Below are 22981 nucleotides of genomic sequence, written 5' to 3' on the forward strand. Positions count from 1 at the left end.
AAATCGTTGTACTCCTTAGTAAAGGCGTCTGTCTTCACAAGAGAGAGGTGGTCCTTCATGTGCTGTAGAAGAAGAAAGCAGAGGTTGAACATGTTCACGTCCGCTCCATTAATTGTCTATGAGACTGATGGAGATAGCTGATAGAGCTGGAAGTCCAGCTACTGTGGAAAATGCCCAAAAGATGGATGATAAATTGCGGACCAATCGGGGGTCAGACCCTAGAAACCCCAATGATACAGAAATTTTGGCTTTAAAATTTCCAGCTACGCGTGCTCTCCACCTCTACTCTCATTCTTTATAGACTGCCGTACATGGCCAAGTCCTGCGTTCTGCCTTCTCCCAAAGCCCCATAGACAATGAAAAGAGCTCTGATCCTATTCAATGGGGGCATTTATGAGTCCTCTTCTTCTTCTGTCCTAATAGACCCATATCAGCTCGGCCAGTGACGCCTGGCACAGCAGAGTGCTTTTTTCCTCTGTTACTGTGGCTCCAATGGATGCCCCAGTTACAGTGGTGAAAAAAATGAACAATAAAAGAGAAAAAAAAAGGTTTCCCACAAATCTTTCATGATCTCTTGCAGGAAAAATTATGTAAAAAATCAAACAATGTGCAAAAAAATAAGTGATAAAAAGTTCTCATGACAAAAAAAAAATAAAATTAAATATACAAAATTTTATTACATTATATTACATTTTATTACAAACCTATAATGAAAAATCTCCACCTATTGGGTATCTACTTGACCATAATAATCTGGAGAATAAATACATATATTTTATTTATTTATTTTAGTCACTTATATAGCGCCATTGATTCTACAGCACTTTACAGACATTATGGGCACTGTCCCCATTGGGGCTCAAAATCTAAATTCCCTATATCAGTATGTCTTTGGCGTGTGGGAGGAAACCGGAAAACCCGGAGGAAACCCACGCAAACACGGGGAGAACATACAAACTCCTTGCAGTATATATATATATATATATATATATATATATATATATATATATATATATATATATAACAGGATATTTGTTGTAAAACATGAGCTGAAAAAAATATTAATAAAAAAAAAAGCTAAACCAAAAATTTATTTTTTTCTATATTTGCCTCACGAGGAATACTTATCTAAATTATATAAATATATCCCCAAAACATCACCAAAAAAATAATACAATTTGTACTGCATAAAACAAAGCATCATGCAGCCACGTCAATAAATAAAACAAAATTATGGCTGCTGAAAAGAGAAAAATGGGAGGAAAATTGTCTGGTGATTTAATCCACACAAGAGATAAGACACTCACTAGAAGAGATAAAACAAGGAGGGACCTCCGGGATGACTTGTTAGATGGCTGCACTGTGTGTACACTAGGGGGCAGCAAGAGGTAGTAAAGATACATATGTGCACATGAATGGTGGAGAGAGAAGCCACCAACTACCAAAAATATAAGGGATGTGAGCGGATAAGACCCAGGTACAATCCCCCACACTGATTGCAGCACAACAGTCCTAAGAAATGCGGTGACCTAGGTAAATAATCTAATGTTGTTTGGGCAGCACATCTGCAGATCTTCCTGTCTGCTTCTTCCATTGCAGTAGATCTTCAACGCCAAGTCATTAAAAATACTTTCCTTGCTGTTTATCAAGGGTTACAGAACATGGGGTTTCCGTTTATGCTGCAAGTCTCTACACTTCAAGACTTCTTAGGAGGGGGCTGTGGTCAGAATATCTTCCAAGCAAAATAATAATAATATATATTTTTTTTTTAATAGAGATCAACTTTACGGTAATTTCTTAATGTTTCCTTTTCAGTTCACATGGAGCAGAGCAAGCACAGGTTGGCAAAGTATGACGATGTTGAAAGGGCACAGGGAGCCCCTGGCATTGGCACTGAGTCATTCGTAAGGTAAAGCGCAGTTAATCAGTCTCTTGGCTCTTACTGTCACTGAGCAGGAACTCCTGGGTACATAGAAGTGTTTATTGCAATATACAACTGTTACATCCTATGACAACGGTCTCACTGCATAAATGACTAGAAGTCGTATTCTGCCCCCGGCTTCATGTGGACGATCTCTGTTATCTGGGGTGATGTGATGCAGAACAGTGATGATCTCCATCTTTATGAAATGTAATAACACTACCAGAGGCGTAGCTAGGGTTTTGGTTCAGGGGGTGGGGGGTGAAACTTCTGAGTGGGCCCCTAACCAGATAACCCTGATTACAGCTATGGTGACGCACCCAGATAGTGGATGTAGGAGAACCTCAACAGATGACCGCGCTGTTACTGAAAATAATCTCTATACAAAGACCAGCACGGATATTACCGCCATATGGTGACATATATTGATATATGTTCTGCATGCCTGGCATTTAAGAGATCACAGAGCAGTTATATATAGTAACTTACAGCTGACGTTCTTTCTGATTTAAATTGTTCTTTTCCATCTGGCCCAGACCGACACGACGACTTCTCCATCTAGGACTCAGAGTCTCAGGTCTGCAGAGATCACAACAAAGACACATTTGACTCCTTACATTTCACGCATCGTCCCCATCTATTCCCAACCTGCACAAACCCCTCATCCTGATAATCCAATACTGAGCCGCTGTTGCCGTATGTGTCCCTATTGCTGCACCTGCTGTGTGCCCTCTAAATGGTAAAGCAACCCTCTAGAATATAGTAATGTCTGCAAGTGTCCTAGAAAACAGAACCCACATTTTGCACCCTAGTAAGTAATAGTGCCCTCTATGTGCCCCTTTGACAGTCATAATAACCTGAGTTCCCTTATAACGATAAGTGCTCACTTAACATTTAATAATGTCCTGAGTCTCCCCCCATGTACAGCTCCCCTATACACAGTATGATGCTCTCTTGTACACAGTATAATTCCCCTTCACTGTATAGTACCCCCCACACAGTATACAGAGCCCTTAGTAGCCTACAAACTGATGTCTCCCACACTGTATGATGGCCCCCACACTGTGCAAAGACCCCACATTATCTCCCACATTGTATGATGGCCCCAACACTGTGCAAAGACCCCAAATTATCTCCCACACTGTATGATGGCCCCAACACTGTGCAAAGACCCCACATTATCTCCCACACTGTATAAATAGCCTACATATAGTATAACGCGCCTGATAGTGCTTCAAATAGTATAATCCTCCCCATAGGCAGAATATATAGCCCCCCCCCCCCCGTAGGCAGAGTATATATAATAATCCACCCCCCGTAGGCAGAGTATATAGAATAATCCACCTCCCCATAGGCAGAGTATATAGTATAATCCCCCCCATAGGCAGCGTATATAGTATAATCCCCCCCATAGGCAGCGTGTATAGTATAATCCCCCCCATAGGCAAAGTCTCTAACATACTAATACCTCCAATAGAAAAAATAAATAAACACAATGCTTACCTCTCCTCCTCGTTCCCCCACTGCTCCGAGCACCCGCACATCTTCAGCACAGCGGGCCAGGCGCCAAGTGATGACGTTAGTGACGTCAGACGCAGAGGGGGATTGATGGAAGAAGGAGCTCTCTCATCACTGAGCTTGCGGTGACGGGCGGGGGGCCCCGATGCTGGCACCGGGGGCCCCCCCCTCCTGCTCAAGGGCCCCATAGCAGCCGCTGGGCAGGCCAGGGTCATCGAGTCTCCCTGCTCTGCCCCGGAGTGTAGCTGTATGGGCTTGCTGCGCACGCCGATACAGTTACAGTAGCGTAGCTCCGGGTGGGCCCCTGAGAGCGCAGAGTCCGGGGTCATCGCCCCCTCTGCCTCCCCCCCGGTAGCTACGCTACTGAACACTACATTCTCCTATCACAGTCGTCACTTACAGATCTTAAACAATGATGCATAAGATTGCCATGCAGATGTAAATGCCATTCAGGGTCCATAGAAAGTTGGGAGACAATGGCCTCGATTCATCAAATCCTGCATTTTGCACGCCATTCTTGATGAAGAGCGCGCTGAAGTAAAATGCAACAAACTTATTAAGAGGCGTACGCTTGTTAAAGAAAATTTTTGCATCTTTCAGCTGTTGTGCAACACCACCGGAAATGTTTCTCCAGTGCATTTTTGTGGTGTTGATTACAATGAATTTGCTATGCCGTGCTTCTGTCCGGAAGAGCTCTTTCCACTTTTCAAAAAGTTGTCTATGCTGACCAAGACGTGTAAAAACTCCAAAATTTCATACAATTTTAAATCAGAATTTCGGTAAAAACTGTTTGATGAATCGGGGATATTATCAGATTGGTTGGGATCTGATACCTGATACCTCCCCCTCCCCTCCAGGATCTGCTGTTGCAGATTCCCCCAGCTCCATAGATCATGACCATTCTCCAGTACTGCAGCTCAGCTCCTATACAGGTGAATGTAATCTGAGCTGCAGTACCTGATAGTGTAAAGGACATATTGATACTCATGCTATAGCAACTCCATTTTGTCTGCTTGTTTCAAAATCATGTTATTATCACTCCTTGCATAACATACTTCTTTCCTTCTTTTCTCATGCTTTACATGGAACTTTCTCACACTAACTTTTTCTCACAAGAACATTTTGTCAGACACCCTGCTCCTGTTATCTAACTAGTCTAGGCCAGGATTGACCTTGTAAATTTCCACCATGCAAGGAACTAACGATAATATGACCATATGTGTATTTCCGTAATAATTATACTAACATTGGTTCAAGCCTGTAGTATGGCTGTAGGTGATTGGCCATTGATAAACTCAAAACAATATAAAATGCTAAGTAGAAATAAGCGAGATTAGAGATTCTCTGAATCCTCCCATACAGAGCACTGCCTCCGTCTGGTTTTCTGTTGGATTGCGCAATCAACATAATAATTTGACATTCACTTGGTCAACCGTGAAGGGACGTTGGTGCCCTCCCTCAACAGCTTGGTGCCGTGACTCGGATCCCTAACCAGGGACGCCCCACCACCTCTGGACGTCCACAAAGAGAGACTTGCTTTCAGCCTCCCCCACTGGAATTGGGACTGATCATCCCCCACAAAAAGCCACGGTAAGTGCGCGAGTTCTTTACTAGTGATACTGACCGTTTGGCGTGGTTTCCACGTGGTGCGTGGTTGTTTGCAGTATCTCCGGACGTCTTGGTTGGATATAGTCAGAGGTGAGACTATAGGGGTGTAGTCTCATTAGGGGTCTGATATTGATAACTTTTAAAGCAGTATCACCTCGGAATGACAAGTGAATATTGTGTGAATCTTCCTTAACTTCTGACAAAGATCTTTAGGAGACTGAACACTGTTAGGTTCAGTCACGGCAGATGATCGAAGATTGGGTAGGACACGCACACAGATACATATATCTAGTGTCCGGAGAGCTGCGGACGAGAGTTCTCCTCCTTTCATCTGTGCCGTTCGAGACTCCCCCGACGGGAGGGGGTGAGGTGAAGTCAGTGGAACAGCAGATGAGGTCCGGCCGGACTTGTGCTGTGCACAAAATTAAGGATCTTTGTTGGTTGAGAGGTGGCAGTAGTGATTAATCAATGTTTCCGTGGAGCAGAAAGAAATTGTCTCCCCCGCAGGAGGATGAGGACGTGATGACTATCATGATCAGTCGAGAAGGGAAAAGATCATTTAAGAATGCACCAAAAGTGTTTAAGGTGTTAAACTTTCCCGTGAAAGGCAGACTTAAGCCTGCATTGTGGGACGAAGGAATTCATCAGAATAGGGGAAGATTAGTTGACTGTGGATTGTTGGAAGACACTGAAAAGTTTAGGAAAGTTGCACATGAGATTTGTGATGAAGGGTATCTTGAAATAGAAGGAAGGAAATATGTAGAGAAAACCAAAAGAGTAATGTCATTGTGTGGGTCGTACCCGGGTGGGTAGATTACAGTACGAGATAGATAAATGGCTTGTTGGAAAGTGCATACATGTGAAAAAAAGGCTGCGCTGAGTTTGTTGAAAGAAGGGAAAAAGTATGTGCAGAAACTTAAACACTTAACTAAAATATGCGAGCTACCAGATAAGGGCCGGTTAATTATGAAGAAGAAAAAGAGCAAGTTAGAAGATAAAGGATTGTTACAAATAGCTTTGGCTTGGTATAGAACAGCAGAGAATTTGTCAAAGAAGGGTGGATGGAGGAAGAAAATACAGACAATAAGGGAAAGATGCCATGTTATGTGTATCACAAAGATACTGCTCTCCAGCCACCGCCCGATAATGGCGGACGGGAGGGGGGTGGACCTGTACTAATTGCAGTCAGCAGATTATTGTGTTGCATTTCACGTGCCCCGTCCAGGAGGCCCACCCCTCGCTACTACCCAAGCCACTCCTAGTGCCCCATCCTCATCTGTTATACATATGTCCGCCCAAAGTTCCAACCCTTCCTGCAGCGGCCATGTTGCTACACCCATTGCATCACCTCTGGCCTCTGACCAGATGTCCCTTTGGTGGCGGCCATCTTGGCACACCCTTCCTGTAGTGTGCTTCCTTCTGGTGGCGGCCATCTTGGCACACCCGGAATACAGGCAGCAATACACACTACACCCGGAATGTGTATGATGAAGATCATCATGTCAGTATGATATACAAACGGTGGGACCAAAATATTATCCCCTGGATGTTCCCAGGTCACAACACCTGCTTACAGAAACAATTCAAAACACCATAGCATACGCATCACAGCTTCATGCGGTCCCAACCCTAGCCCTGCCATTTATTTCCATCGGTATCTTTGCCTAATCAGTTTGCAAAGAACATGTCTAGCTGTCTGCTGCCGTGGCAGCTGGACAACTCTGAGGTAGTACTATTACAATACGTGGATGATCTTTTGTGTGTCCCCACGGAGCAGGTGTCCATAAGGGCCAGTGTTAGCCTCCTCAAGCATCTAGCAAAACTGAATTGTCGAGTCTCAGCCTCGAAACTTCAGTTCTGCCTCGGTCAAGTGGTCTTCTTAGGCCACTGCCTTACTCAGGGTGCCAGACATCTCACAGAAGAAAGGAAGATGGCCATCTGCTACCATTCCCAAAAGATCCCATAGAGCTGCAACGGTTCCTTGGACTATGTACATATTGCAGACAATGGATCCCAGACGCGTCTGATGCAACCCCTATATGATGCACTAAAAGAAGACACTCTGGCTGAAGTAAACAACAAGGACCACCAAGAACTGCTGCAACAAGCCTTTGAGCAACTAAAGTCAAGGATAATGACAGCCCCTGCCCTTGGAAATCCGGACTATGCTCAACCTTTCCATTTGTATGTCTCTGAGACGGGAGGGCATGCAGCCAGAGTACTCATGCAGAAACACTGTACAAAGCAGCGCCCAGTCGGGTATTACTCAGCGCATCTGGACCCGGTAGCCAGGGCCTCCCCCAGCTGTCTACGAGCGGGTCACGCCACACAGCAGTTACTTAAGAAAACGGCGGACATCATCCTTGGACATGAGACTCACATTTATGCACGATATTGCGGCTGTTCTGGCTTTACAGCAACCTAAACATCTGTCCACACAGAGACACCTGCGGCTGCAGTGTTCGTTGATTTTGCCAGAAAATGTGAAGTTACACCGGTGCACCACCATCAACCCTGGCCACCCTGCTACCAGCACCTGAAGGAGAGGGGAAAGAGGCTCCACCGCATGATTGTCTGGAACAAATTACTGCTGAGTCAACTCCACTTGTTCTAGTGGGGGAAGTACCCTTCGATGACCCAGAACTTACGTTATATACGGATGGATCCAGATATGTTGACACCTCTGGCAGGTTTCATACTGGATATGTTGTCACAAGTGAAGATACATTGGTCGAGGCTGCAACCTTACCACTGCCAAGAAGCTGGTCTCTAAAGTTGTTCGCCGGTATGGAGTCTCAGAAGTCATCGAAAGTGATCAAGGACCAGCCTTTTCCTCATGCGTATATCAAGAAATACCATGATCGGATGAACAGAAGGTGGAGAGATTGAATGGCACACTGAAAAGGCAATTAACCAAAATGATGCAGGAGAATACAGCCCAGTGGCCTGAGCTCCTTCCCATTGCACTATATCACATACGCACCACCACCGCCATAGGGAAACACAAACTGTCACCCTATGAGATACTATTTGGGTCACAACCAGCCATAGCTAGATTTACCCCACAACAATTATCAGAAGAAACAGATCATGTTGTGCAATATGTGATTCAGCTTGCCAAAGCTTTAACTAACACCCATGCGTTAGTATCATCTTCTATTCCAGATCCAGCTGATGCAGAAGGTTGTCATACCCTCAGACCTGGAGATTATGTGTATGTGAAGAAGCATGTTCGGAAACACGGACTAAAACCACTGTATGACGGACCATATCAAGTGCTCCTGACAACCCCAACAGCAGTAAAACATTAATTTTCTGAATATAAGCCTAGTGATCCAACATGTGGCAATTCGGATGTTGGATATTGTAGCCCCCTGGGACAAATGTCTTCATGGTGTATGTTATCAAATAACACTGTTTTTATCGATTTGGTACATAAATTAGTATTACAGCACTCTGCTTTATGGGACCTGCCATCAGCCACATATTGGCTCTGTGGGAATAATGCGTACAAATGGCTCCCAGTCGGAGTAGGGGGGACTTGTACGTTGGCTCGGCTAACTCCAGCCACTTATCTTATTCCCCATAGTAAAGTAGATATGAGAGCCATCCCTCTTCATACCATTTATAAATGTGCCAACACCCCACGCCCATCAGGAAGACCTCATTTAGTTCAAATGAGTATACCCAATAAGATAGCCAGTACTGTCTTCCTCCACCCTATGGTAACACAAATGTGGGACAAATTAGTGGAAGTCACTGATTACTTAGATGACCAGATTTGGAATATTTTGGAAGTAATTAATACTACTGTTGCGGTGCAGAATCAGCTTATCATAGTGGCCAATCAATATACTTTAATGCTAGACTATTTGACAGCAGCTCAAGGAGGGATGTGTCAGGTTATAGGCCCAGCCTGTTGTCACTATATTGATCCCGACTCTACCATACGGTTAAAGACTAAAATGGAAGACATTAGGAAACTCAGGGAAGAATATAATAAACATAATGAATTGACCAAAGACAATTGGTGGTCTGATACATTTTCCTTTGCCTTGTGTGAACATGCATTTACATTTTACATGCACGTCAATTACGTTTCAGTTCAGACCTTCAGGTTTTTTTCTTTGTACCTTAGTGTGCTTTAGTGCATATAAAAGGGTGTGGCTGCCCTCTGTCTGAGCTGAATAGCTCATTCTGCCCCGGGTCTATGCTTATAATAGGGATCCAGTCTCTCTGCCCTTGTCCATATGTATGTCACTTGACAAATGGTAAGGTTTTTAATATTAGAGTTAGGACTGTCCCATGAGGGTTGCCTTTGTTATGATCTGCTACAGGGACTAAGGAAAGACAGGAGAACTGTCCCTACAATAGAACTAAACTAGATCCCTACGATGTAACGGGGAACCTGATCCTGCGATCAGACCCGCTAAAGTCCTCGGCTAGTCTGAACGAAGACCTATAGATGTGAGGGAGGGATCCCTACAAGAACTAGGGACTGGGATAAGTTTGGACACCTCCTAGCAGAAATAGTAGCAGTCAAAGACAAACACACAACAAAAAGCATAGAGGTCAGAAGACCTAGCAAAACTAACAGAGAACGGCAACAGAGCACCAAGCTAGCTCAAGAGTAGTAAATACAATGAAGTCTAGCAAGACCAGGAGGGCGGAGCCGGATTAAATAGGCAAAAATGGTCATGTGACCAGCAAACTAAAAAAAAACTAACAGGAGAGTTCTAACAGTACCCCCTCTTCTAAGAGGATCCTCCGGATCCCCTAGGCCCAGGCTTACCAGGAAACCTCCTGTGAAACGCTCTGACAAGTCTGGAAGCAGAAACATCATCTGCCCTCACCCATGAGTTATCCTCAGGTCCGAAACCCTTCCAAGCGACGAGATACTGCAAACTCCCTCTATACCGTCTAGAATTTAGGATGCGGGAAATTTCATATTCCCCGTCCTCCACCACCGGAGGAACAGTGGCAGAGGCGTCACCATCAGACACATCAGCTTTTTTCAACAGAGAAACATGAAACACCGGGTTAATCTTCCAGGACGTAGGAACCTCCAACCTAACAGCAGATTGGTTAACTATCTGAAGCACCTTAAAGGGCCCTACTAACTTGGGACCCAATTTTTTAGAAGGAATCCTCAATCGCAGATTCTTAGAGGACAACCAAACCATGTCACCAACAGCAAACAAAACCTCTTGCCGTTTCCTATCAAAGTACCTCTTAGATTTTTTGTTAGCCTCCTGAAGATTACCACGCACATCCGTCCAAACTCTCTCCAAATCACCAGAAAAACTCTCCTCCTCAGGCACAGCCGAAACCAATTTGGAGAATGACCCAAAAGACGGATGTCTCCCAGAACAACAAAAAAAAGGCGAACACCCAGCAGAAGAGGATGTATGGTTGTTAAGAGCAAATTCAGCAAGTGGCAGAAACTCAGACCACCCCTCTTGATTGTCTGTCACAAAACAACGCAAGAACTGCTCAACATCCTGGTTCTTCCTTTCTGTCTGGCCATTAGACTCAGGATGATATCCAGATGAAAGCGACAAATGAACTCCCAACCTGTCACAAAAGGCACGCCAAAAACGAGCCACGAACTGAGGTCCCCTATCAGAAACAATGTCAGTAGGAACAGCATGTAGTCTGACAATTTCCTTGACAAAGGCCTTAGCGAGTGTCTTAGCGCAAGGCAGTTTGATGAAGGGAACCAAGTGACACATCTTGCTAAAACGGTCCATGACCACCCAGATGACCGTGAAACCTTCAGAGGGGGGAAGGTCAGTAATAAAGTCCATAGCCAGATGTGTCCAAGGTGCACTAGGAACCTCCAGAGGGCAAAGCAACCCCGCAGCAGGAGCATGCGAAGACTTGGATCTAGCACACACAGTACATTGGCGCACCCACTTAATGACTTCCTTCTGCCATCCAGGCCACCAAAAACTGCGACCCACAAGTCTCTTGGTCTCAGAAATTCCTGGATGACCTGCCAACCGAGACTCATGACACTCAACAAACAAATCTCTCCTAAAGGTCCTAGGCACAAACAACCTCCCATGGGGAGTGTTAGATGGGGCATTCTCCTGAGCTTTAAGAATCTCATCCTCCAAAATGGAGTCCAAAGCAGCAATCACAACACCTTCTTGTAAAATGCTCTCCTCTTCCTCCTCAACACCGACCATGGGAGAAAAGCTGCGAGACAAAGCATCCGCTTTAACATTCTTGGTACCCGGGATGTAAGTAACGGAAAAATTAAACCGCGAGAAAAAAAGTGCCCACCTAGCCTGACGGGCATTCAAGCGCTTGGCAGCATCAAGATAGATCAGATTTTTATGATCAGTGAAAACCTGAATGGGAAATTCAGCACCTTCCAAGAGGTGACGCCAATGTTCAAATGCGAGTTTAATCGCCAGCAATTCCCGATTACCAATATCGTAATTAAGTTCAGTCTCAGAAAAATTTTTTTTAAAAAAAGGCACAGGGATGTACTCCATCCTTGTTTTCCTGAGACAACACCGCACCGACCCCCACCGAAGAAGCATCAACCTCAACCAAAAATGGCTTAGTCACATCAGGCTGCATAAGGATGGGAGCAGAGGTGAACCTCTCCTTTAGAAACACAAAAGCTTCAGTGGCCTCAGAAGTCCACTGAACCGCATTAGCACCTTTCCTGGTGAGATCGGTCAGCGGTTTGACAATAATAGAAAAAATTTTTAGAGAATTTTCTGTAATAATTGGCGAAACCCAAAAACCTCTGTATCGATTTCAAACCAATAGGCCTAGGCCATTCCTGCACAGCTTGAACTTTAACCGGGTCCATCTCAAAACCTTCACTGGAGATAATGTAGCCCAAAAATCTAATTCTCTGTACAGCGAACTCACATTTCTCCAGCTTAGCAAAAAGCGAATTGTCCATTAATAACTGTAATACCTCACGTACGCTCCGCCAATGAGACTCCAGATCCGGCGAATAAATCAGAATGTCATCCAAATACACAACCACATTTTTGCCGATTAAAGGTCTAAGGATGTCATTAATAAGATTCTGAAAAAATGCTGGAGCATTGGTAAGACCAAAAGGCATCACCAGATTCTCAAAATGACCCACAGGAGTGTTAAAAGCAGTCTTCCATTCATCAGCCTCCTTCATGCGCAACAAATTGTATGCCCCCCGGAGATCAATTTTAGAGAACCACTTGGCCCCCACTAACTGGTTAAATAAATCAGGAATCAATGGCAGTGGGTAAGGATTGCGTACAATAATTTTATTAATCTCACGAAAGTCCAGACAAGGACGTAAACTGCCATCTTTTTTTTTTACAAAAAAAAATCCAACAGCCACAGGAGACTTGGAAGGCCTAATGTGACCGGCGGCCAAGCTTGTCTGTATGTATTCCTCCAAAGCCTTTCTCTCAGGAATAGTAAGATTAAATAAACGACTTTTAGGAAGAGTCGCTCCAGGGACAAATTCAATGGTACAATCATAGTCTCTATGGGGAGGCAAAATTTGTGACTCCTCCTCAGAAAAAACTCTCCAAAAATCCTGAATAGGTACAGGCAATTCCCCTCTATCCACAGCAGCAATACGTCCGTTACAACACTTGTCATAACACTTAGGGCTCCAGGACTTAATTTCATTGGTAGACCAATCCAGTACAGGATTGTGCAATTTTAACCAGGGTAACCCCAATATTACTGGAGAAGGCAAATTATCCAATACCACCAAATCCAAATTCTCTTGGTGAATACCATTAATAGTGAGGGGAAATTCACAGACCTTATGAGTAACACTCTTCAAGGGAGAGCCATCAACAGAAACCACAGCAATAGGGGATGACAAAGTTTTAGGTTCTAATCTAAGTTTTTCCAAGAATCCCCCATCAATCACATTCAGAGTAGAACCACAATCCACAAATACCCGAAATTCAATTAATTCATCCTGAGCAGCAGTAGTGGCAGATAGGAATACTCCCTTAGAATTTAAACAGGCAATACGGGCATAACTGACCATTTTTTTTTCTTTCTTCAAACGAAGCACACAGTTCTTAATAAAATGACCAGAATTTCCGCAATAGAAGCACAAGCCTTCAGAAAGCCTGCAATCTTTTTCCTGAGAGCGGGGTGCCATCGCCCCAATCTCCATCGGCTCTCCATTGTCAGCACAGACCCTCTCAAGACTCGGAGCTGACATAGCAGAGGATTTGCTCTCATTAACCCTTGCACGCAGTCTCCTGTCCACCCGTATAGCTAATTGCATTGCCTCCTGCAAGTTTCCAGGTGTGGGATAAGCAATCAGTAAATCCTTAACCCTTTCACCTAGCCCTGCAAGAAACAAGCTTTTCAAAGCTGAATCGTTCCACCCCACCTGGGCAGACCACCGACGGAAGTGAGAACAATATTTTTCCACATTACCTGATCCCTGCCTCAAACGTCTCAATTCAGACTCAGCAGATGAGACACGATCAGGATCATCATACAACAAACCCAAAGCAGAAAGAAAACTATCCACTGATCTAAAGCATGGATCACTAGGTTGGAGAGAGAAGGCCCATCCCTGAGGATCTTTGCGCAAAAGTGACATTATGAACCCTATGCGCTGTGATTCATCACCAGAGGATCCGGGTCTCAAACGAAAATACAATAAACAAGCATTTTTAAAAGAAAAAAAATCTTGTTGTTCGCCAAAAAATAAATCAGGCAGACGTACCTTTGATTCCACAAAATGTGCTCCAGAACAGCTACTCACGTGTTGTTGGAGCTTGGCCACCTCCAGAGAGAGTCCCTGCAAGCGTTGAGCCAAATCTTGAACCGAGACCATGATGGAAAGCTGGAAGTCTTTCCTTAGAGAAAATTTTATTTTTTTTTTTCTTTTAGGGCTGGACTTACTGTTATGATCTGCTACAGGGACTAAGGAAAGACAGGAGAACTGTCCCTACAATAGAACTAAACTAGATCCCTACGATGTAACGGGGGACCTGATCCTGCGATCAGACCCGCTAAAGTCCTCGGCTAGTCTGAACGAAGACCTATAGATGTGAGGGAGGGATCCCTACAAGAACTAGGGACTGGGATAAGTTTGGACACCTCCTAGCAGAAATAGTAGCAGTCAAAGACAAACACACAACAAAAAGCATAGAGGTCAGAAGACCTAGGAAAACTAACAGAGAACGGCAACAGAGCACCAAGCTAGCTCAAGAGTAGTAAATACAATGAAGTCTAGCAAGACCAGGAGGGCGGAGCCGGATTAAATAGGCAAAAATGGTCATGTGACCAGCAAACTAAAAAAAAACTAACAGGAGAGTTCTAACAGCCTTGGCGCGGTAGGATGGCTTTTACATTATTCTGATCAAAATTATGTTAACTAAATACCCTTTATTATTCATTATTTATTATTATTTTTGCACTGTGCGATCTATCCATTTACTTCCAGTTATTTGGGTATTTTTATTTTTCTTGTCTTTGGTTTATCCCTTTTTAAATCCTGCTAATTAGTTTAAAGGAATTGGTGGATGGATTGCTGGAATATTACAAGGAGTGTTGCATATTGCTGCTTGCATCTTGTTAATATATGTCTTACTAAAATTAGTCTTTTATTGTATCCCAATTTGCATGAGGAAAACCTGCCAGTCATCAGAGAGCAAGGAGGACGCTGTTAACCGACATCCAGTGCTACTATACACGGACCTCCCAAATGTAACCAGCATTGAGGACCTGGACGACAAGGGAATGATGACCTTTACCCGCATGCCCCAACCAGCCTCACGTCTGAAGATCAGAGCTTTATGATCATGTCAACAAACAAGGGGGGGTGGACATGCCGCGACAGCCTCGATTGGTAACAAGGGCACTAATTGAGTGAAGACCAATGTCCCTCAGGCTCAAAGCATGATCCTGGGAAGGCACCTCTATTGTTGATAATAACATAATTTTTAGGGGGGAAATGTAAAGGACATATTGATATTCATGCTATCCAAGTGTAAAGGACATATTGATACTCATGCTATAGCAACTCCATTTTGTCTGCTTGTTTCAAAATCATGTTATTATCACTCCTTGCATAACATACTTCTTTCCTTCTTTTCTCATGCTTTACATGGAACTTTCTCACACTAACTTTTTCTCACAAGAACATTTTGTCAGACACCCCGCTCCTGTTATCTAACTAGTCTAGGCCAGGATTGACCTTGTAAATTTCCACCATGCACCGAACTAACGATAATATGACCATATGTGTATTTCTGTAATAATTGTACTAACATTGGTTCAAGCCTGTAGTATGGCTGTAGGTGATTGACCATTGATAAACTCAAAACAATATAAAATGCTAAGTAGAAATAATCGACATTAGAGATTCTCTGAATCCTCCCATACAGAGCACTGCCTCCGTCTGGTGTTCTGTTGGATTGCACAATCAACATAATAATTTGACACTCACTTGGTCAACCGTGAAGGGACGTTGGTGCCCTCCCTCAACAATAGCGGCCACTACACAGTGTACGGCGCTCTGCTGATCCAGCTCTATACACAGTGTATATGTGGCTGCTGCAGGAGGTGCAAACAGACGATCCACGGTGACGCCGTGTGTCGGATCCCCAACCATCTTATAGATCCGGACTACCCCTTTAAAAGCATTATATGTACTTATTGAGTTTTTTTTTTAATAATTAATGGGAGAAAACTTGTAATACCGTACAGGAATTCATAACTGAGAGCCGAGGAGACTGGTAATCTCTGTGGTTGGCACAGGGCAACTGAGGGCAGTCATTGTTCCTTTGTGTTTCCTCTGAGTTATTTGCAATCCTGTTCACTAAACAATGAAGTAAAATATGGAGATTGTACAGGACAGTGAGCACAATACCGCACTCACACTTATGTACAATTCACTTTCTGGCCTCCCGAGAAGGAAGCCTGTACTGAGCCAATTAATGATTAATGGCGATTCTTTTCATCCTCCGAGGCCTGTTTATATATCTCACCAGATTTTGGACAAATAATATAGGGCAGCTGATGATCCCAATAATTACCTCTGGGTACTGGGCACAGAGTCAGATTTTATGAGGTAATTACTAAGGTAGCAAATCCCTAATGTTCATATAGGTAGCGCTGAAAGAATTATCTAATAGCAACATACAAATCTGGATTTATAATTTACACGAAAAAGTACATTGTGGGGTGAGTGGGATCCTCTTTGTACTGGTGCTCTGGTTAATGGAGGAGGGCCCTGATTAGGATGCCCTCTCTATCACCTCCAGGAATTGCAGCCCGCATGGTAGCCATCAACTAACACTATATTTAGATTACAAAGCACAAACTGCAATCACCCCCGGCCGCCATGTACAAGGAAGCAACGCTTTCTCGTTTTCTGTGCATTTGTGCCAAGACAAACACGGGGCAGATAGGGAGCACAGATCCCACTGGACAGGAGGTCACTTGGCACCTGGAAAGGAGAAAAAAACACCAGGAAGAGACCTGATCTCTTATCATCCTGTACATAAAAGTGCAGGTTTGTTGTTCAGGAAGATTAAACAGTGAACTCCCCATTTTCTTTTATTTTTTTGCAATTAGTTTCCTGTATTCAGGTCAATATTTCTGTATTTTTTTTATCGGTTTCCGTTGGCAAACATGACATCAGCAATTTGCAAACCCATGAAAAATTGCAGAAGCGGCATTGCCTTCTGATGATAGCCATGGACATTCTTGAATGCCAGAGCCATAGTCATTGAAAAACTACAACTCCTAGTCCTGATAGCCTGCTAGTGTTGGATAATACTTGGTGCTGCAATTTTGCCACAGGTTGGAGATCGCTGGTGTAGACTAACGTGCCAGCAGATCTGTTAGTACAGGTTGGAAGGTAGACTTGTATGGTCGGCTTCAGTCCTGATCCTCCTCTTGGGTCCTGTCCCTGTCCTGTAAATAGGCCTTTTAATCCCTTTTGTTCTTGGTTTTCTGTGACCTTTTGCAGAGCTTGTAAATGTATGAAATTAAAACACTTTGCTCCCGCTGCCTCCGTCACTGAGGATTAGGCTTTATTGCAGTTAGTGGGTTCATAATGACAGTGTTAATAAATAAGTAAATAATAAAGTTCATTCAACTTTACGTTGTGGGAAAATATAAATTGTTTCTGTACAAAAGCTCAAAATAAGACACTGAGAAAAGTAAAGTGGTATTGTGCGATTACCCTTAGCCAGCAAACAGAGCAACTGCGATGTAGAGAGATACAGGATATATACAGGAGAGGAGAGGTGGTACTGTGCAGTGTATATATACAGGACAGGAGAGGTGGTACTGTGCAGTGTATATATACAGGAGAGGAGAGGAGGTACTCTGCAGTGTATATATACAGGACAGGAGAGGTGGTACTGTGCAGAGTATATATACCAGACAGGAGTAGTGGTACTGTGCAGTGTATATATACCAGACAGGAGAGGTGGTACTGTGCACTGTATATATACAGGACAGGAGGAGTGGTACTGTGCACTGTATATATACAGGACAGGAGGAGTGGTAGTGTGCAGTGTATATATACAGGACAGGAGGCGTGGTACTGTGCAGTGTATATATACAGGACAGGAGGAGTGGTAGTGTGCAGTGTATATATACAGGACAGGAGGAGTGGTACTGTGTAGTGTATATATACAGGAGAGGAGAGGTGGTACTGTGCAGTGTATATATACAGGACAGGAGAGGTGGTACTGTGCAGAGTATATATACCAGACAGGGAGTGGTACTGTGCAGTGTATATATACCAGACAGGAGAGGTGGTACTGTGCACTGTATATATACAGGACAGGAGGAGTGGTACTGTGCAGTGTATATATACAGGACAGGAGAAGTGATACTGTGCAGTGTATATATACAGGACAGGTGAGGTGGTACTGTGCAGTGTATATATACAGGAGAGAAGTGGTACTGGGCAGTGTATATATACAGGACAGGAGAAGTGGTACTGTGATGTGTATATATATACAAGACAGGAGGAGTGATACTGTGCAGTGTATATATACAGGACAGGAGAAGTGGTACTGTGCAGTGTATATATACAGGACAGGAGGAGTGGTACTGTGCAGTGTATATATACAGGAGAGAAGTGGTACTGTGCAGTGTATATATACAGGACAGGAGAGGTGGTACTGTGCAGTGTATATATACAGGAGAGAAGTGGTACTGGGCAGTATATATACAGGACAGGAGAGGTGGTACTGTGCAGTGTATATATACAGGACAGGAGAGGTGGTACTGTGCAGTGTATATATACAGGAGAGAAGTGGTACTGTGCAGTGTATATATACAGGACAGGAGAGGTGGTACTGTGCAGTGTATATATACAGGACAGGAGAGGTGGTACTGTGCAGTGTATATATACAGGAGAGAAGTGGTACTGTGCAGTGTATATATACAGGACAGGAGAGGTGGTACTGTGCAGTGTATATATACAGGACAGGAGAAGTGGTACTGTGCAGTGTATATATACAGGACAGGAGAGGTGGTACTGTGCAGTGTATATATATACAGGACAGGAGAGGTGGTACTGTGCAGTGTATATATACAGGAGAGGTGGTACTGTGCAGTGTATATATACAGGAGAGAAGTGGTACTGGGCAGTATATATACAGGACAGGAGAGGTGGTACTGTGCAGTATACACTTAGTTGCTGAGAATTACATGTATTAGAACAAGGGCCGTTCTTCTGTCCAACATCCATCATACACGGGGAGGAGGACAGATTGAAGCTCTACAGATGGATGGAGCTCATGTAGTTTGGAAGAACGTTGTCCCCCATTATCCAACTCTGAATGTTTATAAATTACTGGATAGTCATATTTGCTTTAAACATATAAAACATTTACTTTTGCACACAGGATACAATTTACATCTAGCTCTGACATATAAATTAATATTTACATCACATATTCTTTAATAGAATTTCTCCAGACATAACTGCTGATAACTTTACAGTTTTGCCATTCAGGACTTTATACGAAAGCCATCATGGTGGATACCAGCGGTTTCTGCACCTGCGTATAACCTGGCAGATCTGACATTTACAGGCAGTGATGGCCATATTAGTTGTTACGCAGATTTAATTGAAATAGATATTTAATATACAGTTAAATAAACAATATAAAGTCATAATTTATGGGGATTTTAATAAAGAATGCATGAACCACAATAGCGATAATTACTGTAATTTTGCAGCATGGTTTGTGCAAAATGAGGTATCCGCTGCTGAGCCTCGCGCCTCACCACAATGTCTCTCCTGTCTTTATATCTTCCTGGTTCCAGGTATAATCCTTTGAGATAAGCAGGTGGGCACGACTCAATCCATCGTATTGTCTCTATGTACAAATAACCCCTGGCATAGCCCAGTCCACATTGGGTTCATTAAGTCAGGTGATTCAGTTTATGCCACTTTGTCACCACTTTTTCTGGGTTGCTGATTGTGTCCGTCCATTGATCTGCGGCATCGCTGCTGTTACTGTCACTGCTGATCCATACCTGAGAACGAGACGGGGTCAGAGGTGATGTTGTCATGTGACCGGACAGGAGTACAACAAGTATAGAAATGCCAAATTATGGGAGAACTGTGCAACTGAATATTAGGCACTATAGTCATCCTTAGCTGGAAATGGCTGACAACAGGGACTAATAGACTGTATTAAGCCATGTTCAAACATGCACAAAAACGCTGCATATTTTTCTTTTCCATGTTCATGCACCAAAATATGCAATAGCATTTTGCTATGATTATTGCATTTTTTGATGCTTTTCTCTCAACACAGCATGAAAAACAATGCAGCATTTACACAATGTAGAAACATGAAAATAAAATGCAGGTGGAATTTCCTTTAATAGGTTACACAGTAATTCCTCCTGGTAAACAAAACCTTTATTGCATCATGGCTTGGTCTGACTACAATATGTAGCGATCCCATATGTTGTCATCCCCATGTCAGGCATGTTATATAACTAATACACGGATACATGACGTCTGTATCTCATGGTGGGTCTGGGAAGGAAGGGGTGCGCTCCGCAGATGTTCCCAGGCGCACCTGCAGCTGGCTCCTTCTATCCTGTATCCTGGGGAAAAAAACAAGAAGCTGGCCGCCTCTCAATAGGGAGCAGAGCAGACCGGACCCCGCTCTGTTTGTGGGATTGGATTTATAACAGAGGACTCAGTGTGTTTCATGAAAAGCTGCACTGTTACCTGCTTAATTCCCCCTTATTGTGAATTCTCTGCTTTTTCCTATAATCCAAATTACAAACTGTCCTCAGAAGAGTTCGGTTTCAGAAGCTAATTGGAGACATCTGGATGCAGCCCAGGATAGATGGATATCAGGGGTAGAGTCATTTCAGCGGCAGGGAGGTTTGTAGAGATGCATATATGTACACAGCTTGACCGCTGGGATCTACAGCGCTTCCTTTCCCATTAGTGCAAATTTCCCAGGGAAATGCTGTGTCTTTTCTTTGTACAACTGAAATTGTGGAACTCGAATCCTGTAACTCTTTCTTTCTAGAATAGCAGAGAATAGTGAGGAGTTGCACAATAGTTGGATGACAGCTGTTTACTCAGTCACTTTTATTAGATGTAACAATTGCACAAGATGCAACTTCCCCCGGTTACAATTCGGTTCATTACCACTTATTTGTGTCTATCCCTTTCTTTTTCAAGGATCCGAGCACTGGTGTCAGAAAAGGGAATAATTCACTAACAGCAAAACAGAGATCACAAAAAGGTGAGGAATTGAAACACCGAGCCAGTTAGAAAGTTGTGTGGTCAGTAAAGTTTGCGTGAAATAATTCGCAGGACCTGAATCACCCCGGTAATCTGTAGCCACTGGACGGGAGCCCTGAGAACCACCTCCTATCTCACGTCATTGGCTGTTTGTCTTTTGATTTGCCGGCCTAGCGCAACATCATCGTTGTGGCATAAAGCACATGTGACATCACACCAGTCCGGCTAATCCTAAAAAGAGCTGGGAATGCAGTCAGGTTGCAGGTGGTTCTCAGGGCTCCTGTCCAGCCGCCATGGATTACTGACCTAGTCAATAGACCAAATTATTGGAATGTCTTCATACCAACTTTAGTGCATAGTCTCAGGTCAGCACAGTGTGCCCTGTTCTTTATTGGTTGGCAGTACTAGTCCCACCTATCTGCTAAGGTACGTAGTCCAGGAAGAAATAGTTTATAAAGCTTATGGACAGTGCTCATACACCTTCACTAGCTGTTGACTAAACTCTCATTTGCTCAGCCCAATTCCTCCATCCCTCGCCCAGACCCCTCTTCCTTTCTCCCACGTCAGACCCCATTGTCTGGACTTTGCTTTAATGTACTTGAGACATTTATACAGAGGGGCATAAGTCTCTTGGGATATTCTTCCAAAGTGCAATTATCTCCCACCCTATAGATCAGTGATGAATGTATGATTTCTGGCCCAGTGACGGGGAAGATTCAATGTAACAATAGTCGATAGGTGAGAAATGTACTTTGTAGTGATTTAAAGGGTTTCCCCAGAACTTCCCCATACGCTTTATCCACCCTGGACTTCCTGATCTAATTCTTACTGCTCACAGTTTCCTTAGGGACTTATCATGTTCTTTTTCATTGTGACCAGTGTAAGTTGATCTCCATAGCTCCGATTTACCTACAGCATCATCTAGAGGGACGCACAATGGATGAATAGCATATATATGAGCGTGAAAGGCGTAATTTATACGGCTGATATTTCCTTCTCTTAGAAGAGAAATCTTTTAGGGAAGGGTAAGCTGATATTCCTGCTCCTGTTCCTCAGTGCACCATGTCCTGCTGCTCATGAAAGGGACGTTTGTGCCTTACTCTAGAAGACAGAGGGAGAAATTCATGAAGTGTCCTGTTAATGTTACCTACAGCAACTGCTTATAAATGTCATCTGTATCGCACAGGGCTGAAATACCTGGGCAGAGAACTTTTCCTGGCCTTATTATACAGGTCGGGGTAAAGTTACAATGAGAGGGGTGTAAGGGCAAGTGTAGGAACTTCTGAGCTTCAGCCTCACTGCGCATATCCGTGCAATGTCCCATAAAATCCAGAATATGCCAGGAAACCTTATTTTGTAAAATGTCCTTAAATAGTCGCTGTCGTTAACAAACTTTGCATAAGTCATTAGTGCAGATGGACATAAGAAACTTTGTAACATAGAGATCAGATTATAGAGACATCGGATTACATGTGCCTATTGAAGTATATGGAGAAGAAACGTAAGAAGTGGGTGAAAGACAGAGGCAGAGACACGCTCACAGACTGCTATATAGTACGTTTTTTAGCTTTCAAAGAGCAGGATTCACATTTACACTGCTCAGTACTACTGTATAATGTTCTTAATGTTACTATCTAGTGAGCATTTTCTCACCCCAGAACTGGATTCATAGCCACAATGCTCGGTACTACTGTATAATGTCATCCATGTTACTGCTGGCTAGTAAGTGTTTTATCTCACTCTAGAGCTAGATTCATATCTACAATGCTTAGTATTGCCATATAAATCCCCAATGTTGCTGCTCCTTAACAGTAAATGTTTTATGTCACACCAGCACAGGATTCCCAGCTACAGTGCCTGATTATGCTGAATAATGTCATCTATGCTGCCTTCTATTAAGTGTGTAGCTCCTCTCAGGGCTGGATTCACAGCTACACTGCTCAGTACTGCTGTAAAATGTCCCTTATGCAGATTTTGCAGGAATTCCAGTGTATGCTGTGTATGGAGTCACACCTGCTAGTCTCCACATCCTAGCCGAGAGACAATTGTATAGATTCTCTATAAATATTTGGACAGACTCTTCACGGCATGCTGACCGTCATAATGTGTTACGTACATGGACTCTTATGATTTTGCAAAATATCTGAACAATTGCAGCAAATGGGTCAGAAGTTTATCTGTTCTTGGCTGCA

At 43.5% G+C, this 22981-nt stretch overlaps 1 protein-coding gene and 1 long non-coding RNA gene across 3 annotated transcripts in view; one reads left to right on the forward strand and one right to left on the reverse strand.

Moving 5' to 3' along the window:
- The first annotated feature begins 1429 nt into the window (after nt 1-1429).
- On the forward strand, nt 1430-9495 carry LOC141153459 (uncharacterized). The gene is made up of 3 exons (XR_012247309.1): nt 1430-1533; nt 1816-1909; nt 4802-9495. It is a non-coding gene; the product is annotated as an uncharacterized lncRNA (long non-coding RNA).
- Nucleotides 9496-18947: 9452 nt separating this feature from the next.
- Nucleotides 18948-22981, reverse strand: part of TC2N (tandem C2 domains, nuclear) — a 107646-nt gene continuing 103612 nt past the window's right edge. For both annotated transcript variants that reach the window (XM_073638256.1, XM_073638255.1), the window contains one exon: nt 18948-19552. In XM_073638256.1, coding sequence (XP_073494357.1) covers nt 19439-19552 — 114 coding nt within the window. In that variant the 3' untranslated portion in view covers nt 18948-19438. The remainder of the gene's footprint in view (nt 19553-22981) is intronic.

This window comes from Phyllobates terribilis, unplaced genomic scaffold (assembly GCF_046119375.1).
Source record: "Phyllobates terribilis strain yellow unplaced genomic scaffold, ASM4611937v1 Scaffold_7__3_contigs__length_470593459, whole genome shotgun sequence".
In the NCBI taxonomy this organism is placed as follows: Eukaryota; Metazoa; Chordata; class Amphibia; order Anura; family Dendrobatidae; genus Phyllobates; species Phyllobates terribilis.